Source organism: Xiphias gladius, chromosome 21, assembly GCF_016859285.1.
Source record: "Xiphias gladius isolate SHS-SW01 ecotype Sanya breed wild chromosome 21, ASM1685928v1, whole genome shotgun sequence".
Lineage (NCBI taxonomy): Eukaryota > Metazoa > Chordata > Actinopteri > Istiophoriformes > Xiphiidae > Xiphias > Xiphias gladius.
Window position 1 is genome coordinate 12,724,636 of NC_053420.1, and position 17,603 is coordinate 12,742,238.

General features: G+C 38.6%; 1 protein-coding gene across 3 annotated transcripts in view; it reads right to left on the bottom strand.

Annotated features, from left to right (window-relative positions):
* Positions 1–4,786: 4,786 nt before the first annotated feature.
* The window catches only part of itga7 (integrin, alpha 7), a 37,505-nt gene continuing 24,688 nt past the window's right edge, over positions 4,787–17,603 (bottom strand). For 2 of the 3 annotated variants that reach the window (XM_040159416.1, XM_040159415.1), the window contains exons 14-25: positions 16,757–16,872; positions 15,045–15,231; positions 14,777–14,851; positions 13,873–13,952; positions 13,651–13,728; positions 13,016–13,118; positions 12,536–12,751; positions 11,472–11,588; positions 11,147–11,260; positions 10,318–10,416; positions 9,870–9,995; positions 4,787–6,409 (exon numbers count right to left, since the gene is read on the bottom strand). In XM_040159416.1, coding sequence (XP_040015350.1) covers positions 6,254–6,409; positions 9,870–9,995; positions 10,318–10,416; positions 11,147–11,260; positions 11,472–11,588; positions 12,536–12,751; positions 13,016–13,118; positions 13,651–13,728; positions 13,873–13,952; positions 14,777–14,851; positions 15,045–15,231; positions 16,757–16,872 — 1,467 coding nt within the window. In that variant the 3' untranslated portion in view covers positions 4,787–6,253. Of the gene's footprint in view, positions 6,410–9,170; positions 9,331–9,869; positions 9,996–10,317; positions 10,417–11,146; positions 11,261–11,471; positions 11,589–12,535; positions 12,752–13,015; positions 13,119–13,650; positions 13,729–13,872; positions 13,953–14,776; positions 14,852–15,044; positions 15,232–16,756; positions 16,873–17,603 lie in introns of all 3 variants that reach the window. The other variant, XM_040159417.1, reaches the window with a different exon arrangement.

Consider the following 17,603-nt stretch of genomic DNA (forward strand, 5'->3'; position numbering starts at 1 on the left):
CTCGCGCATTCGTTTAGTGAAATATGCAGGACGCAAAAAGTTAAATTCACGTCTATTTATTAAAATACAGCGGTGTCTTAAAGATTGAGGTTGCTTACAGAGCTCTGGACCAGACTATGCATCCCTGACGAGCATACAGCATTCACATCAGTCTTCACGAAGTCTGAGTGACTATTCTCTCCCTGGTCCAGCAGATATTAGGTTTAAACATAGTAAATAACGTTGTCGGCACGGTCATCTTCTTATTGGCTGAGACCTCCGTCACTCCTCAGGCATGTGCCTCCCTCGTACGGACATTTCACTCTGGACATGATTGACTCTCCCTATTCAACGACTTATCTGTAGAAAAAGAGGTAGAAAAAGACAAGACACTACACAGCACCCAAGGACGGTTTTTCAAATTGTCATGCCATTTCCATATAAGGGGTTGTTTTTCACATATAGACAACCCTTTATCTTTGGGTGCATTCTTTGCAGAATATCACCTCTGTTCAGTACAAGCACCTGAGTTTAATAAGCACCATAAACTGCTTTCTTTTAGTCTCATAGTAAGATAATATATAAAAACATATAAAAAAATAACCCTTCACATTCAATGCATATTATAAATAAATACTATGAGAGATTCTGTTTAATGTGATCACCTTGAGTAGTACTGTAGGTAGGTACTGATTTGGCTCAGGTCTGATCAAATATCAATCAAATCAAACCTTTGGGTAGAGCTGCGAAATATCAATGGCATCATCATAAAATAATAACCACATCATGAATTGAGACTAAATATTAGATTATTAACATGCTGTAGCAACATGTCCTTTAAAATATGTTTCTTGGTTTTAAAGTTCAACATTTTGAGAGATATATGTATTTATTTTTTTGTTGAGAGTTATGTGAGAAGATTGATACCACTGCAGCCACTACTACGCTTGGATCTAGATATGCACTTGTTGAAAATTGGGGCTCCACCTTCATTTGAAATGGTAAATTCTCGATACAGGGATCTCTGTCTCTGCTTTGAAGTAATATACAAGACCACGATTTGGCAATAAATTAGGTATTTATTCAACTAAATGTCTATAAGCAACTGAATAAATGAAGCATTAATAATGAACAGATGATAAAGGGGTCAGAATCAAAGAGATGAATAAAGTTTATCTTTAAATGAACCGATCATTTAGTTTGGTAATAGTGATATGGAGTATGCGGTTCAGAGTTACCAGAGAGCAGTGGAACGCCAGGGGGACAATCAACTTCTTCTTCAAGACTTAAAAATAAGAATTCAGAGAACTATCTGACATGAACTCTTATCACAGACAGCAGAAGTAAAGTTTTGCCTGCTTTTGTAGCGTTGTCTCAGAGCTGAGACCCCTTTCAATTGGACCTGAAGTGGTTGTTTCGGTGCTGACTTCACTTGCAACTCTACCAGCGAGGTAATGCTCACCGAGACACTCAGCGGTTGCTGAGCAACAAGGGTCAGATAGTGGGGCTTCTCATCTGATGTTGTCGCCTCACTCCAGGGTGGATGGAGCAGAGCTTAAAGCGGATGATGATTCTTGTGAGAAGGCAAAAGTTGGCAGATTTTGCAGCCTCTGCTGGTTTCTTGGTCCGTGATGGTTGTAGTCGGGTAGAACTCTGCTACGCTCACTTTTCTTAACTAGGCTCGTTGAATAGTCTTGAAAGTAATTTCGTTGATCAGATGACAAAACGTCCGAAATACTATCAAAGCAAGATTTGCAGAAGCACAGAAATATGGAAAAAACTTCGTCAGTTTGGTATACAGTTACAAACTGATGCTTGCTTCAACTGAAGATTAAAATGTGCGCGGCTTAACGACGAAGAAGAAAATGTAGGAATATGTAGTCTAGAAAATACGACTGGAGAAAAGGTCCGGTGAGAAGTTACAGGAAAATCTTGAAGGATAAAGGCAAAAAGGGAAAAAAGGAACGAAAAAGAACTGAAAGTAAGTAAAAGTAAAGAGAAGTGCATTACAGAGGCGGTTAGATATAGGCATGAATTATAGGCGCAGAAACGGCCTTTCACACAGAGATTACATACTTCAGCTGATCACTATGGTAAATCAACAGTGATTGTAAACGTAAATAGTTAGTGATAGTGTATTACATCAAACATAACATAAAGCATATGTTTGAACAATAATAATAATGCACATCAAAGAATTATTCAGAATGATTAACCGTCAGGATGATTGTCAATACTGCTACTAGATGAACAAGAGTTAACCAACAGCTAATTTGATTAAAAATGTAATAAAATACATTCTTACGCAAGTAATAACTATACATTCAAGATTACAAGGATTACATAGATTTAACTATCCATGGTCACTAGGTGGCAGTGTGGTCACATGGCAAACAATGCATTAAGATTTGCATATCATAACATGGCCATTTCATTTAACACAAACATGGGGGTTGAACCAATTTTCATTCAAACATTTGCTGAGTAATAGTAACTGGATAACTGAATAGTTGAGCAGCTAATTCATGTTAATTCAGACATGTGCTTATCCAAGCAGAAATATCAGTAATAGGTGACCTCAGGAATGCATCTACAATTTTTGGCAGGAGTCTGGCAGGTTTCTTATCTCAGATGCTCTCAGGGTGTGTGAAAGAGAGAGGGAGTATGTGGGTGTTTGTGTGAGCGTAAGACAGGGAGGGCAAGAGAAAAACTGCAGGCCATCATGTGTTTAATTCTGATCATTTTCTTTTGTGAAATATATTTCAGTTTGTTGAATGGAGCATCAGTCTCTGCTCCAGGAGCGTAATTTCCTTATCTGGTCCCTCTTCCTGGGATTCACAGCCAGGATGGCCCCAAAAGGCCATAAAGTGAGTTCACGTCCTGCTGATAATTTTATTATCAGGAAAAAAACATCGGCCTTTCCCGGTTGGAGAAGGGTGGTTCCCTGTCTTGTGGTTCCTTTTTTTTAATACTTTGGTTTTAGTATGGTTTAAACAAATGAAATACAGTATAACATGTTAATTAGTGAGCTGTCAAGGCATAGGGACTGAATACAGGTGGAACAGCTACCTGGCTCTGTACGAAGCTAACAAAATCCATCTACAAGGATCTTGTGATTTTGACCCTTCAGATTTGGTATGAGTCTCCTAGCTCCGGCTTCATATTTTCCATACACACATGAGAGTGGTATCGATTTATTCATCTAACTTACAACAAGTAAGCAAGCAAGCATATTTCCCAAAATGTCAAGCTATTCCTTTAACAGTTTTACATTTGTCTGAATTTGTTTAACTGTTTTAGGTGTGCGAGAGTAAAAGTTAACATTCTTGTTTGATTATATCCATACATTATTTTTCTCAGAAAATATCATCCAGCTCATAAAATATGTGACTTTATCAATATTAAGGTGCTGAGTCAAACATACATGATGTTTAATTTTGTACGTCAATGTAACTGCCCAGTTTTACCTCTGTATCTTCTAAAACGAAAAAAGTGAATGATAGGAATTTTGTTTTTAAAATAATGTGTTATAGAGTTTCATATTAGGCCTACAGTTGAGAAATACATCCAAAATTAGCTTTACCCTGCCTAGATCTGGAGAAGGTCATCTATGCTTATATCCAACCTTTTTTGTGTCTGCTGCAATACTCGTGCAAAGTCAAACATCTCAGCTGTATGTAGCTGCTGCTGGGATTTTAACTGAATCTAAAGTAAAAGACTATGTATGAACATTTAAATCCTCTCTCTGCTGATAACCAGTTAGAACAGGAATTGAGCTAAAGATTTAAAAGTCAGGTCAGTCTGACCCTGAGGTATACATGGCTGACCTCTTAGTGTTTTTTTATGAGCCAGAGCACAGGCTGAGATCCCTTACTGTGAAACTACCTGATGATGATGAGGATTGTTGTCATTACTGTTGCATTGACAGTCTATAATCAATGTCCTCTTTTCACAGTCATTTGTTATTTTGTCATTATAGCTACACAAAAACAACATTTACTAATGGTATTCCACGGAAACAATACCAAATACCTTTATTTCTTCTTCAAGAAGACGTGCGTTAAAAAGGAAGGATTTTGTAAAATGCAAAAAAACCAAATCTTTTTATGTACCATTAATCTCTGTTTTGGTGGTACAATATGTCTCTCCTCAGGCTGACAAATTCAAGTCACAGTACAAGGTTATGGGCAACATTTTCAGAGAAATTAGAAACAAAATAATTCAAATTTATTTAATACAAGTGCTGGTATTATCTTGTAATTATGTTTTTGTTCCATGCTTAAATGGAAACATATATATACTAGATCAATATTTAATTATTTTGTGTATCTCTTAGAAAGTTCTGTTTCTACAAAAAAAATCCCAAATAGTACAGACCGAAGGGGCATTTCATATTTCAGAGTTTTGCCACCATCTGGTGTTGTCTGCGGGAACTGCAGCTTTCACAAACCCAGTGTTCTACAACTGGCTGAACATCCAATGAGAATCACACAATTTAAGTTGTCTGACGGGTTTATTGTGTTTCCCTTTATTTTATTTACAATGTTAAAACAGTGCAGCCAAGCAATAAACAAATAAAACACTGAGTCATGAGAAAGAAAAAAAAAAGAGGGGGGGGGGCATCAGAACAGCAACAGGAGCTTCATGCAGCTAATACAAGATTGTCCAGCAATACCTAAAAAAAACAAGCTGACTGTTCATGCTTTATAGCCACTTCATCGACCCAGATTAGATCCAAAGAAAGTTTGTCTCGTTCCGACTTCTAGAAATCTTCTTCTCTTTATGTTGTGTAAGCGTTGGAAGGATGTTTTTTTTTTGTCCACAGATGTCCAACAGATGCTTCAGGGCAGCGTGATCTAATTTGCAGTAGCCTTGTGTTCTTAACCAGTAGCTCGCAATCTGCCACTTTTACCATAAGGCACTTGTATGCAATTAGAAATGTCAGTACTGACTTGAATGTAGAATCTTACCCTGACTGATATGACTTGAATACATTACCAGGAACAGTGCTGCGAGCAGATTAATACACTTTAAATGAAACAATTTGGAAACGACAGTATTTATACAAAGGTCACGATCTCTCCTATTGAAACATTTCTTTCCATATCAGTACAAAACAAAATAATGGTGTAACTTGAAAACCTCATGATCTAAATGTGTCAAATTCAGTCATACATCATAGTATTGGGTTTGATTTGAGAATAGAGTACGGTTCACACATTATAATTTCACACACCGGGAAAATGAATGCTCTTATCAGCCAGGACATCCATTCAAAGATCAATGTTTGATTCAGAAATTTTAATGCTAAACCTGACCACATTTTAAATGTTGCTTCACTCTTCCGCCACATTTGGTTTTCATGCGACAACAGTGCTACAGCCATTGCTATTATAGGCTGTATTGTGGTTTTCTGGTTCATATTCAAGTACGCTCAGGCAATCAACTATCGGTCCATTTGAGTGACACATTAACAAAAAATGAAAAAGATACTAAATGAAGAGGCTCCTCATTTAGAGGGCTTTCTTTTCCTTGAACAAGGATATACAAAAACCAATCAGGTGAATTTATTTATTGGCTATTTCAGCCAGCCTGAGGCAATCAGCAAGCCCAGAAAACAACACGTTCAGTGCCCTGCAACAGATATCTAGCATACTGACATTTTCCCATTGTTTACCAGTGCTAAATAAAAGTAAATCCCAAAACATCCTAATTTTTATATTAAAAAATGCATTTTTTTATTGCCCATATGCGTCGTCAGTCTTACAGTAGTTAAGGCAAAAAAGTAGTCTTTGTCATGGGCAGTGGCTTCTTCATCAGCAATGTCCAGTGTGTCTGTGTGCGTCTAATATTATACTGTACTTTAGTGCATTCATGCATGTCTTTGCAATATGATTTTCTGTTGTCCTTTGCTGTGCCAGTCAGAACTGATGACAGACAGTGAGCATCAGTGCTCCCTGTGCAGGCTGTGAAACATACTGAGCAGCTTGAATGGTTCTTCGGTATTTACTGTAAAGCACTGATAAAGATGCACAGTATAAATAGAACATCCAAAGCCAGCCATTAGTGGGCTACAGTATGGGAGAATATCGATCCAGTCACAGTCTAACAGGCCACCAATATGCAAGTACTGACGCAGTACAGTTTGCACAAGGTTTCATGATCTAAGTCAATGTGCACGTTTTTTTTAGTCCGTTAGTTCCAATGCAAAGACAGAATGAGTGCCACATGTGGTGATTTGAATTAATTCAGTCAGTCAGGTCTTCAAAACGAGTTACGAGGTCCCGTCGCTCCAGTGCGTGGCCCATTCCTTTTTATGGACAACTCCTGACTTCTCAGTCTGGAACTGTGGCCGGTCCTGGCGAGGTATCTTCACTGCGTGGTACTGAGGCAGTTTGTCTTTGTAGTGGGCCCGTTGGAAGAAGCCACACTGTCGGCACAGAAGGGAGGACAGCAAGCAAGGACGGCAGGTAGAGAATGAGAGAGAGAGAGGGGAGTCAGAGGGGAAGAAAAGGAAGGACAAAACAAAGAATTAACTGATGTCATATATGAGAATGCGACTGCAAATCACCTGCATTTGTTTGCCCTCATTTCAATAGATAAGATGGTTTACTTTCCAATATCATGCCTAATGAGTTGCGTATACAATCTTGTTTATTCCATTAAAGTAATGTCCTCTAGTTCATCTCAGACAGATGAAAAGAAAAACCAAATATCTCATGATGACCTTGTGCAGTCAGGGTAACTTTTTTAATTAAAAGCAAATCCACGAAAAAGCATATTCACATGCTGTACATTTCTAATTCAGCACCAGTCTTAAGTGCACTTGATCAAAACACCAACACACTGCCAAAGTGCTATTAAGAAAATTTGCACACATTAATATGAACAAAAACACCAGCTGATCCTAATGACAAGTTCATTCTGACACGTGGGAAAAACCGGTTGGTCACGAGATGCATGTCAAATGGGAGCGTTAAGAAACTGAAAAGCATATGACAAGCAGATCATGAAAATGAATAGTCTTCACTGACTGGTGCCAGAGTGAACAATTGCAGATAATTAAGCAGTAATGTCACCAGTAAAGGGCAAAAAACACAGCACAACAAGCATCTTGCAGCCCTGAGGGAGAGATGGCTGGATGGCGTTCAATAGGCACAGATTAAATGGGGAAAAAATAGTTTTGAATAAATTTATACACTAAAACCCGAATTTTTGATATTTATGTTCTAATAACAGCGAATAGCAGCGGAGTGGCAAAAGTGTATATTATTTGTTGTTTCAGCCGGCGATTGATTGGTTAAAGAGACCTTATAATGATAATAATAAGCACAGCTGATACCATGATCATAACTATCCATAACTGACCGTTCATTAAACCCCAAGCTCAAACAGCGACTATCCAGTCATAGCTAAGCATCCGTAACTAGACACAGCAGACAACTCAAGGTTTGAATTTCTCCAAGTTTACATTTGGCTCTAGTGAGGACGATACTCATCTCAGGGGTTTGGACGAAGGTGTGTTCTTTAAACGTCTCCAAAACAGAAACACAAGCGCATGAGTGGAAGGAATGGATTTAACAGTGTATTTGTCTGCTCCACTGCAAACGTTAGCGTGCCTGGCCAGCTAGCTTACCACCTACAGTTGTCCTTGCTTAGCATTACTTCAAAAACCAAGTAGCTTATCATGAGCCAACTACATTTTTTGGGGTTACGGGTTAAAAAACGGCCCGTTCACAACTAGTGCATCTTCTGTGTATTACTTCTTCACGCTGGATGCTATCAGAGTTTAGGCTAACATCACACTTCAGCAACCCTAGCAAGGGTAACCTGAGAGTTAGGTTTGTAAAACATACTGGTTAGTTCTCATCCCAGAGGCCTTTTCTCTCATAACATTAACATGTAACACTGTTTGAATATACAAATATAAAGCATAAATTTAACTTCTTGTAAAGCAAAACAGGCAAACTGACTAATAAAATGAGTATGACCTCACTTTTTTTCCTTATCATACTTATAATACTGGGACTAAGCTACACCACAATACAGAACAATTGTTTCAAAATTTCTTTTTTTTTTTTTTTACACTGATCATCGACTGGTAAGGATACCTTTTTGCCTGGGACATGTAGCTTTAGTGTATGTAGCCATCAAATGCATTTTAAGGCCTTTTGTACAAAATTCTTGTTTTAAAACAAGTCACCAGGAAACATTAAAAAGTCAGCCGGAGAAGGCTTTTTTAACCAACTTGTGGAGCTAGCATTAGCTTAATTCGATGGCTATTAGCTGATAAAAGTTGACCACTGCAACAGTCCAAATCAGCAGTTGTAGGCGAGAAGTGAGAAACATATTGTACTTTTGTCTACCTCTGTCTGAGATCAAGGACCCATCGTTTCTATAATTACTAAGGGCTTCGTAAACTGTATATCTGCCACTGTTATCGCTGCGTATGTGCCAGTTGTTTAAAAACACTAAAGTTATTATTAAATGAATTTCATTAACTATCCTTGTGGCACTTGTTTTGTAGATGGGTCATGTATTAAAATTTATTTTGAAAAACCTTTATTATTTTAGTTAATATTATTACGTTTTGATGTTTTCATACCTGAGAATACCTAGTATTATCCCAGCATAGGAGTATTGCAGGGCTGTAACTAATTATGTTCATTATCAGTTAGTCTGTCGATTATTTTTCTTTGTTATATTATTATTTCATGAAAAAAAATGTCAGAAAAAAAGCAAAAATGCCTATCACAGTCCCTTAAAACTCAAGTTAAAATATTCACATTTTCTCCAACTACCGGTCCAAAACTCAGATATTGAGTTCTCCATCAAAAGACTAAGAAAACCAGAAGCTATTCATATTGCAAAAGCTGGACTCACTGAGGTTTTGGCATATGGCGTGATTTAATTGTTTATCAAACTGATTGCTGATTAATTTTCTCGTTCAGATGCAGATTAGGTTAGATTAGGAGGTTAATCTGGCCATGCGAACACAGCAAAAGTAACTAAGGGGAGCTGGTCTTAGAAATGGTCAATTACCCGCCCTCCCAATACTGTTATAATATTATATCTATGTGTTTTTGTGATAATTTGTGCCAAAATGTGCTCATATTTCATGCTGTAATGAAGACCACCAGCCACACCAGAGTGGGTAGAGGAAAAAAGCAATTGAAGGCGAGGATTTTTACCACTTGGAGGGAGAGGAGGAGGGGAGAGGCCAGAGAAATATGTTTTATATTATAGTTCTGATGCCTGTTTCTCCACCTCCGAGGGCTGGACCCCCAAATGGGCGCGGTAGTACTCTGTGTCATAGTGTCGGCGTCGCTCACTGCGTTTGAAGAACCCACACTGGGGCAACAGAAAACCAGAGGGAAGTGGGGAGAGGTAGAACAGGAGGAAAACAATGAGAAATGGAATAGAAGGGAGGGACAGGGAAAGGAGTCAGGGGAAGAGAGTCCCAAAATGGGATTGAGACGAGACACAACAAAGGGGGTGAGACAGAGGACAAACACAAGTACAAAAGAGGACAGATGAGAGTGAGCTGGAAGCAATAAAATGAATACAGGACAGAACAGAACAAAGCAGGTAGAAATATATGGACTGGCATGGAAAGTGATGAGAAAATACCAGAGTAATGGCAAAGGGAGTGACAGATTGAAGTCAATGAAACTGAGTAAGGACATCTTACAGGTTTTTATCAATATTTGCTACAAAGAGAATCTTAATGGGACAAGTGTTCATTCTAATGTCCTACTTTGAAGATTTTCTGTAGTATTAATGATCAAATACTCACTGTTTTGGGACTTTGAAACACAGCACAAGAAAGTGTATAGATGGTCCATGTGTTATGAAATGCATAAGAGTTACAGATATCCTGTGTGTTTTACCTTCCACAGTATGCAGACCAGTAGAGTCAGCAGCAGGATGCCTGCCAGTATGGCTATGAGGATGATCCACCAGGGGATCCAGTACTGGTCAGCCAGACCAGGTTCAGGGTAGATCATCACTGGAACCTGGAGAGAAAGCGAGGAGAAAATTCAAAGTGCAAATTTAAAACGAAATTTAGGATATATTTATCACTGCTGGATCAGCACAATGTGAATCAGGCCCTAGTCACACACGCCTGTGGTGAAAGTTTTTAAAATGAATATTGAAATGTGCGGATTGTTCACTGAGGGTACGGATGTGTACAAAGTGCTGCCAGTAACAGTATCCCCACTTCTACGAAGACAAACATTTCAAAAAGACATTGACTATCTCACACAGAGAGATGAAGGCAGTGTAAGCTTTGCGATACCCAGTTTTTCTTTGCATGAACCGAAGTGTGCTTAGTACCTGTGCAGCGGCGTCCTTGAGGACCAGGTGCTTGATGCTGGACTTGACAGTGATGTTGGCTCTGACCAGCAGCTCCAGAGCACTAACTGCTGGGAACTCCTGAGAGACAAAGAGAGAGTAACCATTATGAAAACTTTCTATTTAATAGCTAATCAGGTACATTAACTGCTCAGAGTACTATTGTGCTTCCTTCACCTCAGCTCACCTTCTTTCAGCTAATCCACACTGCACTCAGAGACATCCACTGAGATTTAAACCCATCACATCATGTAAAACCTTTCTGCTCTTTCACAAGACCCATTTAAAGTGAAAAACAAAACCTAAACTCCTTTAGTTAACTTGCACTGCTAGCTGCGCCATGGGTTGTAGATGTCCAGTGTCAGAGAATTTCTAATGTCACAATAATATTCAAATCAAATCCCCTCCCATTCCAACATTTTGATTCATGGGGAAATAGTCAGACCACAGAAGACAAGTGCCATCTCAAAACTTATTTACTGGATGTCTAAGGACAATGTTGGTTGTATATTTCTTGTATATATCTTGTTACTCTTGGATCGCCCTCTGATTATTAAAGCTGCAGCTGCAGGTGACTCAGTGGTCAAAGCTGAGAGCTGTAGACACAGACTGCTGACTGCCTTAACATCAAAGCCTCCTAACACCTCTCATTAAATGCACTTCCTGCAGGTATCCCTCATTCACTTGCAATCGTACTTAAATCAGTGCGAGTGCCAGCAGCAGCGTTAACAGTGGAACTGCAGCTGAGATTGCGAGTAATGTGCATTAAGGCACTGATGCAATGACGACGGGAATCTTTTTTTTCTTTTACCTCTATGAAACTGCTGTTCCACAACCTAGCATGGATCTTGAGGACAGCCTGACCAGAGAAGCTGTGGAGGGGACACTGGATCAGGACACAGCGTGCTGACCCCAAAAGACAATCCTGGAAGAAAAAAATGACAGCATAGCCCTGAAGACAGACATAAGCAGCTACAGAAGTAGTGAAAAACTAAAAGGACAAGCTTGCATTTAGGGGTATTCATTTGCCTGTATGCATTAGCAGCAACTCAATGAAACACTCCCTCTTTCTTGTTTCTCCTATCTTTCCTTCAACTTTTCTATCCCCTCGGCTTCTCCCTTCTTTCCCCTCTTACCAGTTTGAGCGACTTGCGTCTCTCTGAAGCTGCTACAGCTGGGGTGGTTCGTCCCACGCTGCCTTTTGCCATCACTTCACCTTCGTCCTCTGGGTGGGAGCGGCGTGCTCTCCCGGCCTGGTGGAAGTGATGCATTCATAGAGGCAGAAATGGATCAGTCACTTGAGATGGTTCAGGAAAAAGCATTAAAGTCTATGTGGGCATGACCTCCAACTGTACAACTGTGGAAAAGAAGGATGATATTGCTGCCATGAAATGTACCAACATCATTCCTTGAATTCTGTCCTATCTTGGATTAATACCTGAAGCATTGTTACTGAGAGAATGTAGGCCTGATAATAGCAAAGCCAATTAATATTAAAATTGAGATTGAACTAAAAGTTGGTCATAATGCCCACACTGTGATTTTGTATTTGCTTAATGAGAGAAGGAAAGGAAGCAAAATTCAACCAACTCTTATCATTGCTGCCTCTGATCAAATTACTTAATTTTTTCTGTGTGTCAAATAATTAACACAAAGAAAACCTACAGAAAGGTAATATTATTCCAGCATAGGAATACTGAAAGGCTGCAACCAGCAATTCTTTTCATTACCAATACATCTGACAATTATTTTCTGAAAAATGTCAGTTATTATTCAGTGAACCCAAAGTGAACTTATTAAAATGTCTTTTGTCTGACCAACAGTCAAAAACACAAAGTTGTTGACTTTATTCTCATAGAAAACTAGCACATATTCACATTTGAGAAGCTAGTACCAGTGAATTTTCGGAAATTAATTGAATAATTTCAGCTCTAGAGTACAGGTCGGTTTCTGGGTGTCTGGGGAAATAATGAAACTGCAATGTATAGTGGGGGTCAACAGGCCCAACAACAAATTTTGGCCCATGGGCCCCTGAGGAGATAAATCATGCCACTGAGATTCCTTCAGGTCGGTTTGCTCAGTTAAGGAACCTTCTAGGGCCTTAAAATTGGATGCAGACTGAAGAAATGTGTAGAGTCTTCATTGGTGGGGTTAAATAACGTTTCATTCTATGGTGAGAAATGTACTCTGCTCTGCTTACGCTGTGATTGACAGACAGTGGAAGCTCTGCAGGCGAGGAGCTCTGTAGCTTTAGAGGATTCAAGGCCCCCGTGGGGGTGCAGCGTGTGTCTGGTTGACCCTCAAACGTCAGGCTGGCAGGGTACAGGAGCCATTTCTCATTGGCCAGCTCGTAAGGCCACATGACGTTTAAGAAGGCCGAGCCGAGGGTCTGCAGTGCTTGTCCAGGATTAGCCACCTCACAGAAAAAAATATATACAGGGTATTGTGTAAGAAACTGTAATAATTAGCGTTTTTCTTTTTTCAGTCATTTTTATTTATGTGAAAACATAGTAAATTGTATTGAAAGTTACCTGTAAAGATACCTCTCTTCTTTCATTCACATAATTTTTTGGACAACTAATTACACACCGCCATCATACTTATGTTTGAAAACAAAAGAACACATACAGAGGAATAGACCCACACATGAGCAACCTTCAAACACACACTCGTTCCTCACCACAAACTCAAAATCCACGGGGCTGCCGATGTCCTCCAGACTAGTCATGGCACTCTCTCCCCTAACCGTCCCGCTGAAGAACAGCTGGTGAGGACGAGCAAGCCTACATAAAACACAGGATCACATCAGTGCGTCAGACAGCTGCACACACACTCACACAGCTTCATATGGCTGTTCACTAGGTGGCAGTATTGTTTAAATTTAATTTTATTTAGTAAAAAAAAATAACAGATTTTTTTTTTTTTTTTTTCATTTAATGTGTGACCGTAAAGTTTTTACCTTTTATCAGGCAAATGGAGCCAACCATTGTTAAAATTCACTCAAACCTAGAAATGTATTCATTTATTTATCTATTTGTAATTTCAAGCTTCAACCAATACCACAAATATTAAGCTGAGTTTTGGAGAACGTGATTAAAATGATGCACAAGACAACTGGAATCTTTCCATTTAACTGATTTAAGCAGATTTCACATGTGATGCTTTCAATTAGTTTTGAATGATATTATTTTAACAACCTTAAAGAAAAGGCATAGAAATGTGTATGTTAAAGCTTTAAGCAAACAAACCAAAAGAAAGCTTTCCAAAGCCAGAGAGGGTTACAGCTGTTGATGTCACTGTGCAGGTTTTACTCACCCAATGACAGACAGAGGGAGCTCGATCACAACTTTAGCAAACGCTGTGACTGGGGCCAGTTCAGGCTGCTCACTGATGCTGAGAACAAAACCGTGAACAAACACAATGATCAAAGGGATTATTCGGTCTGAACAAGTCACACATCTGCAATTAAATAACCAAAGCTTGATGTGAGTGAAATAAAACAGCGGCCCACCCTGCTGTCGTTTGGACAGAACTTACGTTGTCAGTAAGAGACCTGCTGTCAGCTCAGTGGTCTCAATGGTGATGTTGGATGTGCTCAAGTTGATGGAGAATTTCAGCTGAGAGACAAACACACACACACACACACACACACACACACACACATATATATATTACAACCAGTCTCAATTGAAAAGACAAAACAAAATTACACATAATAAGCTACGAAGGTAGGTTATTGATGCTTCTGCTGATGTTTGTTGTTGTTGGGTTCACTGACACGTTAATGGACGGAGCAGGCTTCTCTGTTGTTCCATAACATTATCATCTTTTTTCAGTGGGTTTAAATTCTTAAAATGATGTTGAAAGTACAGCTGCAACTAACGATTATTTACACTCATTAATCGCATTGTCAGTAAAATATCAGAAAATAGTGAAAGGTGCCTGCTATGTTTTCCCAGAGACAAAGATGATATTTTCATATTGCTTGTTTTATTCGCCAAACAGTCCAAAAGGAAAAATATTCAGTTTTACAATCTGATATGACAAAGAAATGAAGTAAATCATTACAACTGGGAAGCTTTAAACAGCAAGTTTTTGCTTGAAAAATGATTAAAATAATTATCAAAATTAATAGCCGATTCATTTCATTTCATTTTCTGTTGATTGACTAATCGATTAATTGACCAATCGTTGCAGCTCTAAATGAATGACTTGAATGAATGAATCATTTTGATCACTTTTAATTCAGCTTTCTGTACTACTTCAAGTGTTAATTGCACAAAAGCATTTTGTTAATCAGAAAGTCGAGGAAAATATATCCAATCCAAAAAGAAAGTGCTCTATGCCTTCTAATAATCTTATGACAAAACTTTTACATTTTCTTTCTCGAACAATTGTTTTTCCAAGTTTGGACTAAATTTACGCTGGTTTGTCTCCTTACCTTAGTATCTCGTTTGACGGGGTTTCCCAGGTCACATTCAACTTGCGAGCCATTCTTGTTCGCTTGGCATCTCATCTACAGTCAGTCACAGAGCATTTTAGTTTTTTTAGTGAGTACAATCCTACCGGACATACAGTATGAGCCATTATTGCCACACTAGGTAACTTTCACTGTCACCTTTTTAGATATATGGCTCTGGTATATAAACCCATGTCTAAAACACCAATTCAAGACCCGTTCCAAGTGGTCCGGTGATTTGAACCCATACCTGTGGTGGGATCCTGGAGCCTGCATACGACAGTGTGTTTGGAAGAGAGATAAGCAGCTGAGCAGCATGGGCGTCATCTCCGTCCTCCTCAGGGTGAAGGGGGTCAGAGGGCATGTTGGTGACGGTGATCTCCAGCACCACCAGCCGCTGGTCTGACAGGGAGAACACCTGCACGTCGTCCTCATCTCTACAGAAAGGCAAGGAAGACAGCGGGAAGGAGAGCAAAACACACATTTACAGTTGTCAGGCAGCAAATCAAAGCACTCTGAAGGCTGGCTGCAAATAGTTACAGGACAAAGTAAAACATATAATTATTATATTGGTAGATAAAAAGACAGGTACCACCTTCTAATAAGTCTGCATTTATAAAAGGTTTGTAAATTGTAAAATCCCTCTGGCTGTTGTTTATACTGCTGCAACATGACACATTTATCAGGAAGAAGCCGTTCAAGGGAGCTTTTTCTAGCTATAAAAGCTTGTCAGGATTATTGTTAAAAAAGTGAGAAACTCATTAACCTTTATTAATTTTTAAAGCCAAAAGGACTTTTCACAGCCTGGGAACACAAAAGTTATTAATATTAAAGGCTTATAACGGATCTAAAAACATTTAGAAACATTAATATATTCATTAACCATTAATTAAGCCATTATCAGTGGTTGAATGTAACTAAGTACATTTACTCAAGTACTGTACTTAAGTACAAATTTGAGTTACTTGTAATGTGCTTGAGTCTTTTCTTTTCATCCATCTTTCTACTTCTAGTCCAATTTCAGCGGGAAATATTGTACTTCACTTTGCTTTAGTTATGAGTTACTTTAAAAATTAAGATTTCTTCACACAAAACTTATAACGATCTTATCAAATATGATGCTTTGTTGTAAATGAAACTACCAAACAGTAAATACAAGTACAGCTGAAACAAGTAGTTGATTAATCGACTAGTCGATCAATCTTGATATTTGTAGTTGTTACTTACTTATACTTATAGTATTTTTCATGCTAAAATACCAAACATTTCTTGGTTCCAGCTTCTCAAATTTAAGGATTCACTACTGTACTTTTAATTATTTTCATAATTTTAATCTATTTTTAATAGTTTGGAGGTTTGGACAATTGGTTGGACAAAACAAACATTGTGAAGGTGTCATTTTAGGCTCTGGGTAATTGTGATGGAGATTTCTCACTATTTGCAGAATTTTTCCAACCAAACAATCTGCTGATTCAATGAAAAGTAACCAGCAGATTAAGCATAATCATTAGTTGTAGTCCTATAGAAGCGTTAAAAATGACCTCTACCTCTAACCGTCATTGGGGCAATTTTTCTGAAGTGTTACTGTAATTACTGTACTTTAAGTTAATTTGCCTGATTATACTTACGTAGTTTTAGTTAAGTTATATTTTCAAGTATTTTTACAGTGTTGTATCAGTATTTTTACTTAAAATACTTGCTCCACCCATGGCCATTATTTACAACCTATAAACCCTTTAGAAAGGAAGCCTTATTCTAAACTAGAGCCATAAAATAATTTTAGGAAACATGAAATCAAGAATCAAGAAAGAATCGTGAAAGTGCAGGTATCAACACTATACAAACAGTAAAATACACATTATTCCCTCTGTATGGGGGGTTACTAGGCAACAGTTTCTCCGGCAACAGTATACATGATCAAATCCACCAGCTTCACACAGAATGGGTTAGGCCAATACTAACTTTGGCAGAGGGGTGAAGAGGTCGGAGGTCAGGGGTCGTGTTCCAAATTGGTAGCTCAGCTTCAGGTTGCTCTGGCAGATTTTATCGTTGCCACATCCTTCTCGCAGGAAGTCCACCTTCAGGGTGCGTAAGTGTAAAAGTGTGTAAGTGTCAACTTTCAAGTTTTTAATGCAGAATTAAATTATGTAGAATGGAGAGTGCTCAAATGTGTTTTTGTTGCATTATCGTACATTAACTCTGTAGTGTACTGTAAAGACTTTCCTCCTGTAAAAAAACCATCCGACCCATAGTTGCGAATTATTGTTAAGCGACATCTGGTGGTCGTGTGAGACAGCATCAGTCTTTTCAGCAAAATGCCTGACCACAACGTGTTTACGTTCAAGTGACAAAGCCTCCCAGTGGTCCATGTCTGGAGGACGTCTGGGTGGATTGAGGGACGTTACTTGATCGATATTACCAATGCATTAGTAATATTAAACCCAAAAATATAACACAGTGAAAAGGGCAGTTCTGTTGCCTGATATGTACTTTTACTTTAGATACTTCAAGGAGATACTGCTGATAATACTTTTGAACTACTTTTATGAATTCAGGAGTCACCTGGTAATTAATAGCATGGTACTGCTATTTTTACTTAAGTAAAAGATCTCTTTCTCACCATTGTTAAAACACCTATTGAGCAGCAGATATTAGGCAGTTCAAGAGAGCAATACTGCAAGGGATGCAAAACCGTGGATGCAGCTAAGGCATGTGTGTGTGAGCAGTTAAGAAGGACATAACTAGATGGCCCTAGGAAACAATGATGGCTTGAAAACATCTCAGTTACTTTATGAAGAGGATGTTCCAT